The sequence below is a fragment of the Ovis aries genome, chromosome 11, assembly GCF_016772045.2.
Source record: "Ovis aries strain OAR_USU_Benz2616 breed Rambouillet chromosome 11, ARS-UI_Ramb_v3.0, whole genome shotgun sequence".
Classification (NCBI taxonomy): domain Eukaryota; kingdom Metazoa; phylum Chordata; class Mammalia; order Artiodactyla; family Bovidae; genus Ovis; species Ovis aries.
The window spans coordinates 33,561,201-33,577,487 of record NC_056064.1 but is presented as its reverse complement, the minus strand read 5'-3'; the positions used below and the strand labels follow the sequence as shown (position 1 = coordinate 33,577,487).

The 16,287-nt window shown below is 42.9% G+C and overlaps 1 protein-coding gene across 12 annotated transcripts in view; it reads right to left on the bottom strand.

The window, feature by feature from the left end:
- The window catches only part of ULK2 (unc-51 like autophagy activating kinase 2), a 55,275-nt gene extending 40,281 nt beyond the window's left edge, over window positions 1-14,994 (bottom strand). For 11 of the 12 annotated variants that reach the window (XM_042255704.2, XM_060395482.1, XM_015098670.3 and 8 more), the window contains exons 1-7: window positions 14,410-14,994; window positions 13,438-13,530; window positions 12,110-12,151; window positions 7,192-7,224; window positions 6,740-6,776; window positions 1,190-1,363; window positions 30-103 (exon numbers count right to left, since the gene is read on the bottom strand). In XM_042255704.2, the coding sequence (XP_042111638.1) occupies window positions 30-103; window positions 1,190-1,363; window positions 6,740-6,776; window positions 7,192-7,224; window positions 12,110-12,151; window positions 13,438-13,530; window positions 14,410-14,499 (543 nt within the window). In that variant the 5' untranslated portion in view covers window positions 14,500-14,994. Of the gene's footprint in view, window positions 1-29; window positions 104-1,189; window positions 1,364-5,766; window positions 5,863-6,739; window positions 6,777-7,191; window positions 7,225-12,109; window positions 12,154-13,437; window positions 13,531-14,409 lie in introns of those variants that run through there. The other variant, XM_060395485.1, reaches the window with a different exon arrangement.
- Between the last annotated feature and the right edge of the window lie 1,293 nt (window positions 14,995-16,287).

The window sequence follows — 16,287 nt, the reverse complement described above, 5'->3', positions numbered from 1 at the left end:
CTGTAAACACAAAGGATGCAGACACTCACCATGTACATTGGGGACCCGCACAGTGTGGCAGCCATCATGTTACTATGCAAGTAACGAGCAAAACCAAAATCAGCTGTTTCACAAAATAAAAGGAAGAAAGTCAAAGGATACCTTTGCCCACACTTAACACAGATCATATGATTCTTTTAGATACAAGCAGGCACAAAAGAACTATGAGAAACTAGAGCTTATTGACTTAGACTGTCCACCAAAGAAAGAAGTGGCCACCTCACTTTCAACAAGTTAAATAATGGTAGTAGCCACCAATGGCACAAGTCGCTGCTCTGCCACTTTTGTAACCAAGAAGGGAGTTCCATGCTTTGCAAGAGAAAATACCAATAATAGTAAATGATTCATTAATAAAGCTCTCATTAAATATCAACACTAGGTATAGAGTTTGAGCTGTTCTCATCCTCCTCCAGATACCAAATGCAACCTATATAATAACAGAGATTTCTTAAAATACTGGTAAAAAATTGTTTTTCCAACAACCATGAGAACAGCTTTAAAAAAAAAATCTAGCATTACGAAGTGCTTCAAATAATCCTGAGAGGGCTAAAGTATTAGTTGCTCAGTCATGTCCAACTCGTAGCGACCCCATAGACTGTATAGCCCACCAGGCTCCTCTATCCATGGGATTCTCCAGGCAAGGATACTGGAGTGGGTAGCCATTTCCCTCACCAAGGGATCTTCCCCACCCAGGGATCGAACCCAGGTCTCCCATACTGCAGGTAGATTCTTTACCATCTGAGCCATGTCTGCCTTGAGCGAGCTAAAAAAAGCCAAAACACCTTCCAAGTAAGAAGCCTGAACTAAATGGTCTCTCAGATCCCTTAGGTTAAAATCCCATGAGCTGTGAAGAATCAGGGTATTAATTTGCTGCCAGCAACGCAATGTGTTAGCTTCCCTCTGACGAAGAGAAGCATCTCCTGCTGAGATTCCTACTCGAATCCCTGGTGCAGGCCCGTCAGCCCTGTCTGAAATTTAGCACCTGCTGCCAACAACGTAAAGGATTCCCACATCCAAATGGATTTCAGTGAACAGAACAAAAATCTCAAAAGTGTCTCGACAAAATTCATTATTCTCACTGAACTAAAATTACCTAAAAGAATATTGAGTCTCAAAACTGTTCTTTGAGCAAAACAACATAGCCACATACCTATTTTGATGCGAACACCACTGACACTGGACTTCCTGCGATTGGCATAGGACAGCAGGATGTTCTGGGGCTTGAGGTCCCTGTGGATGATGCCCTTGCTGTGCAGGATGCGCATGGCAGCTGCGATCTGATGCAGAAACACTCTGATGGTGTCCTCGCTGAGCGTGCCCTTAGCTGGGAGAAAAGGCGTTCCATAAACACTTAAGCCTACAAAATCAACTCTCATCTGTGGGAGTAAGGAATGGGAATTCACTTTTTTTCATTGTTTTTACTCTAACAATTTAAGTCTATGAAGAGACATCAAATATCTCAAAAATTTTAATCAACCTGTTGTATAAAGAACTGATTTATATCTTCCCTTCTCATCAGTGTTCATGGTTTTCTTTTCCCACTTTTACTGGGAAGAACGAACATGACAACAGATGCTCAGCAAATGCGAGTCTCCTCCACAAGCCAAAAAAGCCAAAAATAAGTCCCCTTCACATCAAGTACTTGGGATAAATGTCCATATTTAACCCCAACCACTACCTGAGTACAAATTAAAAACAAGTGATATGCTTGGCTGGCGAGACTACGGCATTACCCCCAGCTGGACCTGTCAGGGGGCTGAGGCCCACACCTGTCTCCTTTTCATCTCCCGGAGGCACCTCTCCTAACTAAGGACACCTGTAAGAAGCCGTCTTTACTGCTACCGAGAGGTGGTGGGGACAAGACTGGAGAGTCGTCACTCTTCAGCAAACAGCCACGCCCGCACATGCACACCAGAGCGTGGCTTTGTGTGGAGTCCGGCTGCCTTTGTTCAAATCCCAGTTCCTCCACTTACTAATGCTCACTGCACAGCCCTGGAAGTTGACCCCTCTGTGCCAACTCCTCCTCTACAGAAAACTGAAAACAGACTAACCACGTGGGGCCGTTGCAACATTCAAACAAGGTAGCACGTTTAAGCATAAAGACTTAAGGAAAACGCCTGGCATGTAATAAGTACTCAAAGGTAAACTGAAAGTGCAAAGTGTTAGTCACTCAGTCGGTCCAACTCTTTTGTGATCCCCTGGATCGTAACCCACCAGGCTCCTCTGTCCACGGAATTCTCCAGGCAAGAATACTGGAGTGGGTTGCCATTTCCTTCTCCAGAGGATCTTCCCGACCCAGGGATCAAACCTGGGTCTCCTGCACTGCAGGCAGATTCTTTACCATCTGAGCCACCAGGGAAACAAGGTAGTCAGTACACAGATATGTATTTTATAACAATGGATCTAAAAGTCAAAAGTCCAATTCTTTCCATCTACATTAGGTATTTAATATCCGTGACCCCATTTTGACTTCTTTGGCTCAGATGGTAAAGAATCTGCCTGCAATGCAGGAGACCTGGGTTCAATTCCTAGGTCGATCCCATTTTAGAGTCTCTGTGAACATATTTCTGCCTGTACAACTCTAGAACATGTTCTTTATAACCTTCTCTTGTGCACTTAAGACTAAGAAAGACAGAAATAACACTAATACACTGAACAAGTGAAATATTACTTTTAAAATCATTTTAATGAGTGACATTTTATGTCCTTAATATCTTCAACAGGGGAAACAGTGACAGACTTAATTTTGGGGGGCTCCAAAATCACTGCAGATGGTGACTGCAGCCATAGAATTAAAAGATGCTTGTTCCTTGGAAGAAAAGCTATAACCAACCTAGACAGCATATTAAAAAGCAGAGACATTACTTTGCCAACAAAGGTCCATCTAGTCAAAGCTATGGTTTTTCCAGTAGTCATGTATGGATTTGAGAGTTGGACTATAAAGAAAGCTGAGCACCAAAGAACTGATGCTTTTGAACTGTGGTGTTAGAAAAGACTCTTCAGAGTCCCTTGGACTGCAACGAGATCCAACTAGTTCACCCTAAAGGAAATCAGTCCTGAATATTCCTTGGAAGGACTGATGCTGAAGTTGAAACTCCAATACTTTGGCCACCTGATGCGAAGAACTGACTCATCTGAAAAGACCCTGATGCTGGGAAAGATTGAAGGCAGGAGGAGAAGGGGATGACAGAGGATGAGATGGTTGGATGGCATCACCGACTCAATGGACATGAGTTTGAGTAAACTCCGGAGTTGGTGATGGACAGGGAGGCCTGGTGTGCTGCAGTCCATGGGGTCGCAAAGAGTCGGACACAACTGAGCGACTGAACTAAACTGAGTATCTTCAAATAAACTAAATCCCCATGGTATAAAAATTATCAAATACTTTTTTCTGTGAGGGCTATTTTCATCTGCTTTTAAAAATTCTTTGGGGTTCTTTTCCTGATGCTCACTATTAAAAAGAAAAATCCAAATGCATTAAAACATACAAAAAGTGAAAGTTTCTCTGCTCCCCTCCCTGGAGATGAATGAACACTGTTAAACTCTGGAGTACATTTTCCCGGTTCTCCCAGTTCTACTGACACTTCCCTTGCAGATGGATGTGACGATGACCACACATTAGTGGGAGGGTCAAATCAACAACTGGCAGAGAAGGCGATGGCATCCCACTTCAGTACTCTTGCCTGGAAAATCCCATGGATGGAGGATCCTGGTGGGCTGCAGTCCATGGGGTCGTGAAGAGTCAGACACGACTGAGCAACTTCACTTTCACTTTTCACTTTCATGCCTTGGAGAAGGAAATGGCAACCCATTCCAGTCTTCTTGCCTGGAGGATCCCAGGGACTGGGGAGCCTGGTGGGCTGCCGTCTGTGGGGTCGCACAGAGTCAGACACGACTGAAGCGACTCAGCAGCAGCAAATCAACAACTGGAGCTTTACTGCTGTAACATTTTAGATTACACTGAAGCAATGAAAATGGATGGTACCGTTTTTTCCATCTCATTCATTTACATTTTCATTTTAGGGCTTAGAAAACTTTTGCTACTGTAAATGACTGCAGCTGCTTAGAACTTGTATCTTTGCCCCATGATACATGAAAGTTTATCTGATTCAGAGACCAAATTCTAACACCATTTCTGTGCATAAAAATTAATGATCTCATTTAGGCTATTTCTGGGCACAAACTACAGTAGAAATTCACATATTTCTATGAACACGGAATGCCTACTCTCAACACGATCCCATAAATTGAAATTCTCTTGGTAACAGCTTAACATTTTAAAGGCACAGCCAACATGAAAACTCTCAGATGGCTGAACTCCTGAGCAGTTGGCCCTGACAGGGCAGGCTCAGCTGTGGCTGCCAAACTGAACATATCTGCTAGAAATAATGTTAAAGTACAACTTACCAATTACCTTACAATTTCCCTTATTTTAACTTGCAATCAACAGAATTTGTTTTTTATCTTTTGAAGATGTGAAAGGCACTTTATTTATCAAAGCAAATACAAGGACTAAATGGGTGTCTTGTGATTTAATGGCATTATGCCCTCCAGACCTCTGACTGACAGATCTTCTTGATCAATGCTCCCCAACAGAAATATAATGTGAGCCTTATACATACCTTAACATCTCCTAGTAGCCACATTTTCAAACATGAAAAGAAACTGGTGAAATAATATCTATTTAACCTAGTACCTCCAAAATATCATTTCAACCTATAATCAACATTAAAAATCTTGATATAATCATTCTTTCTTTCAAAACGCAATGTGTGTTACACATCACAGCACACCTTTCAATAGCTCAACAGCCCCATGTGGTCAGTGGCTACTATAGTGGACAGTACAGCTCCAGACAATGCCTTGAGGACCTAAGTTATTTGACACGGTCTCTTCAAGTGGCAGACAGGGGAGAGGTTAAGTATCCAGAACCACACAGCAATTAAGTGACATAACAAAGGAACTACTGCAAACCAGCCTGCCTGGCCGACTCCAACATTCAGGTAAGCTCTTCATTCCCTGCTCTCCTGATCTAACACTACTGCTCCGGAACATCCAAAGCAGAGTTCAACATCACGTATGGACTGCTGAGGAAGCTAACAAACCTGCTACAGCAGCATCAGCACCTGTGTCAGCCCATAGGCTTTGTGTTAGAAAGGGACACTGATATTCCGGCAAAGAAGTGAAATAGCTAAGCATCCCTCAGTCTGACCCCAGGGAAAGGGGCTTTTACCTGGATCGATAAGAAGTCAAGGATCTCAAGATTCAGAGGTTAACAGAAGGTAAAAGCAAGGTGTCTTCTAGCTCCAACTCCTCTCCTCCAATAGAGAAAAAAGTGCCCATCTCTGAATTTTATCTACTGGCAAATGACTTTTTGAAAAATCTTTTTACCAAACTGACATAATTTGAGAGAATCTCAGGAAAAATACTGGAGAAGGCAATGGCAACCCACTCCAGTACTCTTGCCTGGAAAATCCCATGGGTGGAGGAGCCTGGTAGGCTGCAGTCCATGGGGTTGCTAAGAGTCGGACACGACTCAGCAACTTCACTTTCACTTTCACGCATTGGAGAAGGAAAAGCAACCCACTCCAGTGTTCTTGCCTGGAGAATTCCAGGGACGGGGGAGCCTGGTAGGCTGCTGTCTACGGGGTCGCACAGTTGGACATGACTGAAGTGACTTAGCAGCAGCAGCAGTAGGAAAAATACAAAAAACACACATGGACTAACCTCCCGAGTTCAGAATAATGGTGGTCTCTCAGTGGGAGGGACCGGAGTAGGACTACAGAAGGGCCCACAGGAGCTTCAGCTGTATTTAGAATTTAACTATGGGGAGGAGGAGAAATACTTGTGTTTTATATATTATTTCTACATGGCTTTTGAAATCTCAGCAATATTTTAAAGATTTTTTAAATCTCATTTTTAATTGTTCCTTGTTTACCTGAACATTTAAAATATATTGCTTCTCTTCTGTAAACTGCCCACACCCTTTGTGAGTATATCTACTGATGTCTTAGTGCTTTACCATCAATTGCCATGACCTAGTTCTAGGCTGAGAGATGAACCTTTTACTACTTTTTTGTTTGTTTGTTTTGCCTACTTCCCATATACCTTCAAGGGTGAACAAGTAGGTGCTGACTTCATCTAATGTCCTTTAAAAAGTACTTTGGAGGGACACAATTTGATCTGAACTTTATATATAACTTTATATATGGAATTTCAAGCAACATCTAGTACTAAAACCTTACCTCTATGCCACAAAATAATGTCAAGGTTACCCTGAATCCCTTACGATATATTTTAAAATTTACAAGCAACATTCACATTAATAAACACATCTTAGGACACATTCTCCCACTGTTTTTTTTTGTTTAAGGAAATGAAAGAGACTAAAGGTTCACTGCCAGCCCCCAACTAGAATCTTTTGAAGAGAAATTTTGTTGGTTTTTCTCTGATGGTGAGAGGCCTCACCTCTCAAACTGTCAGAGAAAGGCACACATAAAGAAGTACTTATATACAAGCAAAGGAGTAAAACCACCACACACAACAGTCAGGCAGCAAAGCAACCACAATTAAACATATACAAATATTTATTGAACATTTCTATACACATACAGAAAACAAGGGTAGTATATTTCAGAAGTAAATGAAGATTAAACACACTATAGTACTATACTGACCACTGACAAAGTCAAAAAATTACCTTGCAAATAATCTGCCAGGTCTCCACCATTGCAATACTGATATACAAAACAAAAAGTAATTAAAATAAGACACTGATTCAAAATTATTTCAATTCATTATCAACTAACCTTTTTTTTTTAAATTTGGCTACACAGCATATAGTATATCAGTTCCCTGACCAGGGATCGAACCCATATCCCCTGCATTGGAAGCTTGGAGTCTTAAACACTGGATCACCATGGAAGTCCTATCAGTTAATTTTAATTAAAAATACATTTGTAATAATATAAATCCAGTCACAAACAAATTATAAGAATCACAGAATCAACATCTTAAATTTTTATATTCCTTATAAAATAGAATCTAAATCACTGAAACTTTATTAATTCAAATTTCAAATAACCTACTGTCAATTTTAAGGTATGCATTAATCAAAAGAAAAAAATTAAAAGAAACCTGAATACTACCTACCTCCATCACCAGAAAGACAGAGTTGGGTAATTCCTGAAAAGTAAACATATTATACAGGGTCTAGATTAGAGAAAAAATTAAGCAAAAATTTTAAAATAATGATTGTTAATAAAATAGTATATGTATTCATTTTAAAGAAGTAAAATGAAATCACAAAATCCATTAGTAAGTGAAATGTAAAATCCCCTAAACACTGACATAAGCATCTCAGCTTCAGTGACACTAATGGCTAATGAGGTCATCAAGAAGTTCAAGTCTATTCATGCAAAGAACTAACGGAAGAACAACACTAAACGTGCAGTCTCAATTCTGGAACACATGGTCTGGGATGCTTTGTCCTACCAGCGCACATACACCTGAAGGAAGCATGTACTTGCTGGGATTCTTAACTGTAATATAATACATTTCCACCTTTTTGCTTGATTATCTTCACCTCTCCAGCTGGCCAATATTTATGTCTGGTATGTAATCCCATACCCTTCTCCTATTCATACAATCAGAAGCTAAACACACACACACAAACACACTTTACTTTGAAAAAACGGAATATCATATATAAATGTCTGAACCTTGCTTTCCTCACTCAATAATATACCAAAGAAATCCATCCAAGTCAAATGCATATGCACAAGTCTTTTTCCTAACTGTCATGTGTCATTGTGTGACTGTATCACCATTTAAGCTGTTCTTTACCAAGGAACATCATTTGTGTCCAGTCTGGGCCATTATAAGCAAAGCTGTATTGTTTCTTGGATATACATCCTAGTTCTCAGTCTTTTATGGCCCTCGGATAGATGTCCAGGATTCTGGGTTGTTTAGTCAAGAATGTGCAGCTCTAACAGTGGCAGATACTTCTCACTGACAGACTTTTTAATTCTCTACTATAAACAAGACACTGGTCCAGGCCCCGAGGGTACAGCAGTAAGACAGCAGAGTTGAATATCCTATTCTCCACAATCTTAAATTCTAAGAAGGGAGGGTCAGGAGCAAGTCAACAAACAAAAGCAGTAAGTACACAGAGCCTGGAGATGGTGACAGGTGCCTTGGGGAAGGAGGAGAAACAGGGTTGGGGAGGGGACTGCAATTCCATTTAGGGTAGCTAAAGAAAGCTTCCTGAAAATATACCGTTTGAGTGAAGACATAAGGAAGGTTGAGGTATACCTGTGCAGACCATAGACATAGCGATCCATCTGCACATATAATCTCCCTGCAGGAAGGAGGCCCTCAGCATGAGGAAAAGGGGGAAGTAGCCAGGAACCACAGGAGGCCCAAGCAGACATAACAGAAGCAGCAACACACAGAGGAGAGACCAGGGATAGCAGGGTTTGTCTTTCACTCACAGAAACAGAAGTCCCTGCAGGACCCATGCAGAGAAGGAACACACCCTGACCTGCATTACCGGGAGTACTTAGACTGTAATGCCCAGACTCTTCCTCAGGGTATGGAGGCAAAGTGTCATCACACAGCACTCCAAAAATCATATCCAAAGACTGACATTTGTACCAGTGACACATCTCCTCCCCAGTCACACCAGTAAGAATTACTGCACTTCCTACTTTTGCCAATAGGAAGGGTGAGAAGTGACATCTGTCACCTTAATTTACCTTTCTCTACTTGTTTATGAAAATTTTATCCATTTATGGCTGTATCATCTGACATTAAATAAGTCTTTCAAAACTTTTATGTCCCTACTTTAGTGGCTTCTGAGTTTATCTTGACTTAAAATACCTTTCTGGGGACTTTCCTGGTAGTCCAGTGGTTGGCAGTCCTCCTGCCAATGCAGGGGACACAGGTTTGATCTCTGGTCTGGGAGGATCCCACGTGCTGTGGAGCAACTGAACCCTTGCACCACAACTACTGAGCCTGTGCTCAGCAACAAGAGAAGCCACTGCAATGAGAAGCCCGCGTACTGCAATGAAGACCCAGCACAGCCAAAAATAAAAATAAATAAAATACCTTTCCAGCTCTTAGATTACATATAGTCATGTAAATATTATTCTAAGATCATTACTGCTTATTTTATATATTTAAGCCTTTGAGTCACTGAAAATTATTTTGGAAAAATGATGAGGACGGATGTCTCAGTTTGCCAGCACCATGTATTGAACGAATCTCTTTTTCACTATACTAAAAATTAACAAGAGGTAGATGTTTCCAGACCATTGACATTCACGCAGGGAAGTATTCCCAGCTGACAATACTTACTTCAAGCCCAAAATCCTCAAAGATATGTATCTTTCAAAAGCAGTCGTGATATCACCCTCCGAACAGCTTTGCACTGTCCCTGGACTAGTGATCCATCCCGTATGGGCCCTGCATCACCCAGCACTCCCTCCACTCCCAGCACTCCTGCCACATCCCTTTTTCCAGGTCCTCACTCTTGTCTTTCCTGTCGGCTCCTCACAGAGGCTGCGTCTGCGTGGGAAGCTGACCTGCCTATGCCCAGCCCAGCCTCCTCCCACTGTATTATATGACTATAGATTCATATATGTATTTAGAAAACTCTAAAACAAATATAACAAACAGTGGTTATCCCTGGGAAGTGCCGTATCTTTTCTAATTTATTCATTTTGATAATGCTGGAATATTTAAACTGTGAGTGAGTGAGTGAAAGTTGCTCAGTCGTGTCCGACTGTCTGCAGCCCCATAGACTACATAGTCCATGGAATTCTCCAGGCTAGAATACTGGATCTTCCCAACCCAGGGCTAGAACTCAGGTATCCCGAATTGCAGGCGGATTCTTTACCAGCTGAGCCACCAGGGAAGCCCCATTCAAACTGTTCGCATATATTACTTTTGTAATTAGGGAAAATGTGTTTCTTTTTAAGTGTCATCTAAAGTGAAACCTGAGCACGACAATGTCAAAAGTTCTCAGTTCATCAAAGTGCACATAAGTCTGAGGCAGACCTCCACAAGTGGCGGCCAGTGTGAACGGTGCTCGTCTCCAGTGGATAACATGACTGCACCCCACAGCCTGTACCTCTCCCTGATCAGAACTCAGCGAGCAAATCTAAACTCTGTCTACTTGACAGCCAAGCAGTCAAGACTATTTCATCTGACCAAGAGTTCTGAAGTCTATTTTTATAAATTAATTCCAGGAGTACACAATGCACAAAACAGTAAACATTTCTCCGCAGTCACCTTGATATTTCCAGTTGCTCCACAGTTCTGGTTTCTGGAATATGTTCTCCCTAATGACATCTCATTCTGCAGCCAAAGCCAGTATTTTAAAATATTCTTCAGTTCGACAGACAAAAATCTAACTACACTCTCCACCCTGAAAGCAAAATCAACTCTGAAACTGATAGCGTTTTCTGTACCTCTCAAGAGATAGGCAGAGAACAGTTAATATTACTTAACAATTTTTACATGAGGCACTGACTTGTACTTCGTGGTGCCCTCTATCTACAGAAACTCAGACAACTACACAAACAGCTCTGAGGAAAACCAGCATTTCAATAGGGATTGTGACATCAGATTAGTTTTGACTTTAACCGTTTTTTCCCTTTTTTTCTAGGCTGCTTTGAATTTCTCAAATGAAGGAATGAATTGTATCTATTTAAATAGGTAATAAAATATACCCACAGAGTATACATGTTCTGTATATGGAATCTGTTGTATTTTTGGAGATCACACACTGACATCAAAAACTTTAAACCTGTTTGTGCTACTTGTCCCAGTAATTCCAATTCTAGAAACTGAATTCACAAGACATAATCAGGTATCTTCAGAAGGTATATATTATCCTTGGAGCATTTTTTTGTAATGAGAAAAACCTAAACATCTTATAACTTGGGTCGAGTTAAATAAATACTTTGCTGTATGGTATGACTACATGAAAAATGACTATATTTTTAAAAAGACATATAGAACAGCCCACTAAAATTAATCACACTGAAAGCAAGGACTGTTTTACTCACAGCTTTGTTCCTAGCACTCAGAAATGCCTGGCACACAGCACCTCATCACATCAAACCTCACAAAATGAATGAATTTGAGTAATTCAAGTGTATAGGGAAATGGTTTTAGCTAGAAATAAAATAGCAGAATCACATAACATGCTCATTTACTTCCTGGAATTCCACTGTCCAGACTAAGAAAACAAAAGAACAGAGTAATGTGCATCAAGCACCCTGGTCGGCTATGGAAGGAGTGGAGGGAAAAGCTGAATGCACCGCCCCTCAGGATCAGACCCCTGGCATTCCCACCAGGTGAATACCACTAGCAAGTGTGATTCTAGGATCCAAGGATTTTAAAACATAATATGGCCCCTAAATGCAAGCCAACTACTTGCTCTGGTGCTCCACCCAATAAACAGGAATTTTCTATAATCCTGGGCTTTTGAAAAGGATTTCCAAGGGTGATTTTGACTATGCAGAAATGTTGCCTTAGAATGTAACTTCATAATCCAGCCTTCCCACCTCCAAAAATAATGTGACTCTACTGTATGCCATGGCAATCAACATAAACAAATCCAGGTGATGAATCTGCAGAGTTTCCTTGTTATCATGCCATGTTATCACCTAATATCACCACTATTAGCAAACATTGCTTCTGCAATAAGAAAAAAAGCTCTAGTCAGTTTTTCAATAGCCCAAAATAGTCCTTTCTACATTCATCAGAGAAATGCCAGATCTCGCGTCAATATTTCTCTACTTGACCTAAAACAACACTACTATAGCATATTATCATGTCAGTAAGATTACTTATGCAGCACATTATTTTATCCTTTTGCCTTATGCTATTTTATACAAATTCTTAATTAATAAACACACAACTCCAGCTATACATCTTTTCAACAAGAAAAAAGCAATTTTTCTATGATGACATTTAAATTTATATGAAATAGAAAAAGTTTCTATTAAGTTCTTTATTAACAAACATACATATATTTCTTTGAAAATCCAAAATAAGGTACCTGAACATCATAGAGTGCTACAATGTTTTCATGCTGAAGCTCCTGTTAAGAAAATTGAGAATTCAAAATATTTGTATTTATTATAAGAATTGTAATATTTCAATATGCAAATAAAATTAAGTATATACACATTTATATACATTTATACTATTTCTAATATACTACACTTTTGTTACTAGTTATAACAATTCAATCTAATGAAGAATAACAAGAAATGTGCCTAATCAAACTACTTGGGGCCTAAATATTTTTTCACTGTCTTATTCTCATTTACAAAATAAAAGGTCAGTATGACCACATATTTTACTGCTAGTCTTAGATTTAATACATAATTTCTAACAAGAAAGGCCTAAAATTCCAAACTGCTTTTAGAAAGCACAATTTGCCTAAAAGAAAACAAAGTATAATTCAACAAGCTATAATTCTTACCCAAGAGCTGTCCACAGAATAGCAGTTCTGATGAATGTTCCATGTTTATATTACTTTGGGATTAAACACACCTAAACCTATTTCTTCACTGCATACTTTTTTCAAATTTCTTTATAATGAATCAAGAGCTTTGTGACTCTCCAAGAAGTATTAAGTAAACATGACTTTCCACATTTATTTGACCATGGACTTCTTTCTCCCCCTCAAAGCATCCCACTTGGATAATTCTGCTTATGAGTGATCTAAAAAGACAACTTCCTAGGAAAATAACTTTGCTCAATTTATAAGGAAAATAGATTACAACTGCCCCCAGTTCTCCAAAAAATATTTAACTGTAACAAGAAAGGAATCAACAGAAGAAAGAAATAATGTGTAAGAGAGGCCTGTGTGTGGTGGTAGTCACTCAGTCGTATCTGACTCCTTGCAACCCCATGGACTGTAGCCAGCCAGGCTTCTCTGTCCATGGGATTCTTCAGGCAAGAATACAGGAGTGGATTGCCAGAACCTCCGCCACAGGATCTTCCCCACCAAGGGATTGAACCTGGGTCTCCTGCATAGGAGGCAGACTCTTTACCATCTGAGCCACAAGGGAAGCCTCCAAGAGATGCCTGCCTCTTCTCAAAGGACAACGCAATAACTAAGGGAAAGGAATGATGAGAAGCGAAAATCAGTTTTCATCTAATCCCTCTAAGCACTGGCCAAGAGCCACAAACATCTATTCTTTAAAACAGCTTGCAAGTAATCAATGTTTAAAAAAACTGAGCATGCAAAAATGAGAGCAACAGGCGAACATTCTCAAACTTGGGGTCAACTGCCCAAACTGGAAAGGATGTCATCTTGTGTTCATTTAAATTTTAATCTAGTATATCTAGTATGAAATACCCCAAAAAGAAACATACCTTTAAGATTTTAATTTCCTTCCCAAGCAGTATTTGTGATTTTGACAGGTTCTTTTTATTAATACTTTTAATAGCTACCTCCCAATCAGTTTTCTGGAAAGGAAAAACAATTACTCCTGAAAATTATTCCACAGAAAGAACTGAAGAGAAACAAAGAAAAAAGAATCTATAAGCATGTTTTTAGCAAATTCATGTAACAGCACCAGGAAAAAATAGAACCCAAATTTCTAACAGGAAAATGATTTTACAAAGGTGTAGCAAGCTAACATCCCACAAGACAGCCAGTAAAAATAAATATGAAGCCTCCGTAGTAACTAGCAACAAATGAAAAAAAAAAAAAAAAAGACACACTTTATTTACAACTACTTAAAAGTTATGGAGGATAAACTGGGAGATGGTTAACAGTTAACCGAAAATAGGATTTGACAGCTAGGCAGGATTAAATGATTCGTGGTGGGTTTTTTTTCCCCTTGAGTTTTAAGTTATTCTCACGATAAAGGAAAACTCGGTAATACTGTATTTACTACTTTACAGGCTGAGCAAACAGGCCAGCCCCCTTCAGACCTGCCCCTTGGCTCAAACTCTCTTAGAATTATTTCCACTCCTGAGGTGCCTTTCCGAATTCTTTAGATTCTAAAACCTGCTGGGAGCCTGTTTTCGGAACAGCATAAGCTTAAAAAGAAAAAAAAAAAAATGCTGAGCCCGCTCTCGGGTCGATTTTGGTCTCCCCGCCTCACCCCCGGCCGGCCGGCCGCCCACCCCAGGAACGGAGGTGGGTGGGCGGTCGGGGCTCCGCGCGGGGAAACGCGACACTGAGTTGGGGAAGGCCGGGGCTCGCGGGCCACCTGCCCATTTTCCGCTAGGTCTGCAATTCTCCGCCACCGGGGAGGGTCCGAGCGCGACCGGCCCGGTCCCGCGCCATCCCGGCCGCAGCCTCACAGCCGCCGCAGCCCCGCCTGAGGCGGGGCTCACCTGGCGGTGCCGCCCCCGGAAGACCACGGCGAAGGCCCCGTGTCCCACGAGGTCCCGCTTGCTGTACTCGAAGTCTCCCACCACCTCCATGGCCGCGCCCCGGGGTCGGCGCGGGCGGGCGGCGATCAGCACCGCGGGCCCGCCGGCCCCGAGCGCGCCCGCCGGCCGCCGAGCTGGGGCAGCCGCGGCCCCGGGCCTGGGCGGGCGTTCATGTCGAGAGGCCGGGCAGAAACAGGGAAGCGCTGCGCAGGGCCGGGGTCAGCGAGGCCTGGCCCGGCCCCGGGCGCTCCTCATGCCGGCCGCCGCCGGCCGCTGACTCCCTGACGAAGCGGGCTCCCTGAGGAAGCGGACTCGGCACTGCCGACCAGGGGCGGCGCCGTCGTCGTCACTGAGCGCTCCCGGGGCCGCGCAAGCGCCGGGGAGAGGTGCGGGCCCCGGCGCCCCCCATCCCCGCCCGTCTGCGCGTTGGCCTCTCGGAGGGTGCGGCTCCGCCCGGCCGCCGCCCTTCGCGGGCCAGGCCTTGTGCCTTCGCCTGCCTAACTCGCGGAGGACCCGCACGCGCGCGCCGGCCGCTCCGCGCCGACTGCCGGCCCTCCGCGACGTCAGCGCATCTTGTAGGCCGCAGCGCGCGGCGCGGCGGACGCGCTACCTCCGCCGCGAAAATGAGTGCCAGCTGCCGTTGGAGGCGGGAAGGAGCGTGCGAGCCGGCGGCGCCCAGGGCTGGAGACGGGCTTCCGGAAAGGGGCGACAGAAGGGACGGGGGCATCCCTTTGCAGTGTGGACCCCACGGATGCGATGAGGGCAAAGGAGCATCTCTTGTATCCAGGCCTTTCCGCGCCCTGCGAAGCCAGAGGCCTCGCCGCGAAGCCCTCACCCTTTTGCATTTACTGTTCAGGGCCCCTCATGGATGTGTAGGTCAGGGATCGTGCACCTAGGCATCCTGCGGCCGCTTGGCTTCTGTGAGGAACTGATGACAGTCCTAGAGAAATAAATGCTGATGCTCGCAGACTCCGTTTTGCTTGTTTTCAAGGCTCTAGTGAGAAACTGCTTCCCAGCCTCGGGTGTCCTGCAGCGTGGCCTCCGGCTTCCTTTGAAGGGCCTAAGAGTTTTCTTTTCTACCAGCTCACTGACGTTCAAGTGACAAGGAACTTACTTTACACTTGAAAAATGACAACCTTTCCCTCAGAGAGGTGTCTACCGAAATCATTTTGTAAACCACGTGCTTGAAAACGTCAGAAACGCCAGGTTCCATAATAGGCTGCATGTTCACTCCTTTAGCATATCTGCTCTCAAGTTATCTCTCACTTCCAGAGTTACATTTCCCACCCAAGGCCCTTTCCTGAACACTGATCTCTGAAGGCCCAACAGGGACCCTCAGGACATCCAACCTTGTAGCAATCAGCCTCGGGAATCTCCAGAGAGAAACTGGCCTCTTCCTCTAACCCTTAAAATGTGAAGTCTTGGGTTTATACTTCCAATTGTCCACACCTGCCTAATTCCCTCCCTATGTTAGTCTGGCCCAAGTGAGCGTTGGAGCCTGTGTAAGTCTACAACCTTCAAAAATTAACAGCAGGTCCAGTGGTTGGAAATCCACCTACTGGTGTGTGGGGGGAGTCAGGTTCGATCCCTGGTCTGGGAAGATTCCACATGCCACATGGAGGGCTGGGCCCATGTGCTGCAATCACTGAAACCCTAAAGCGGTTAAAGCCGGTGCTCCACAACAAGAGAAGCCCCTACACTGCAACTAGAGAAATCCCTCACACAGCAGCCAAGACCCAGTGAAGCCATACATAAATAAACAAATAAAATTTTTTTAAAATGAGGAGCAAATGAAGCAAATTTGCTCATGAACACAAAAATTCATTTGGGGATGATTCC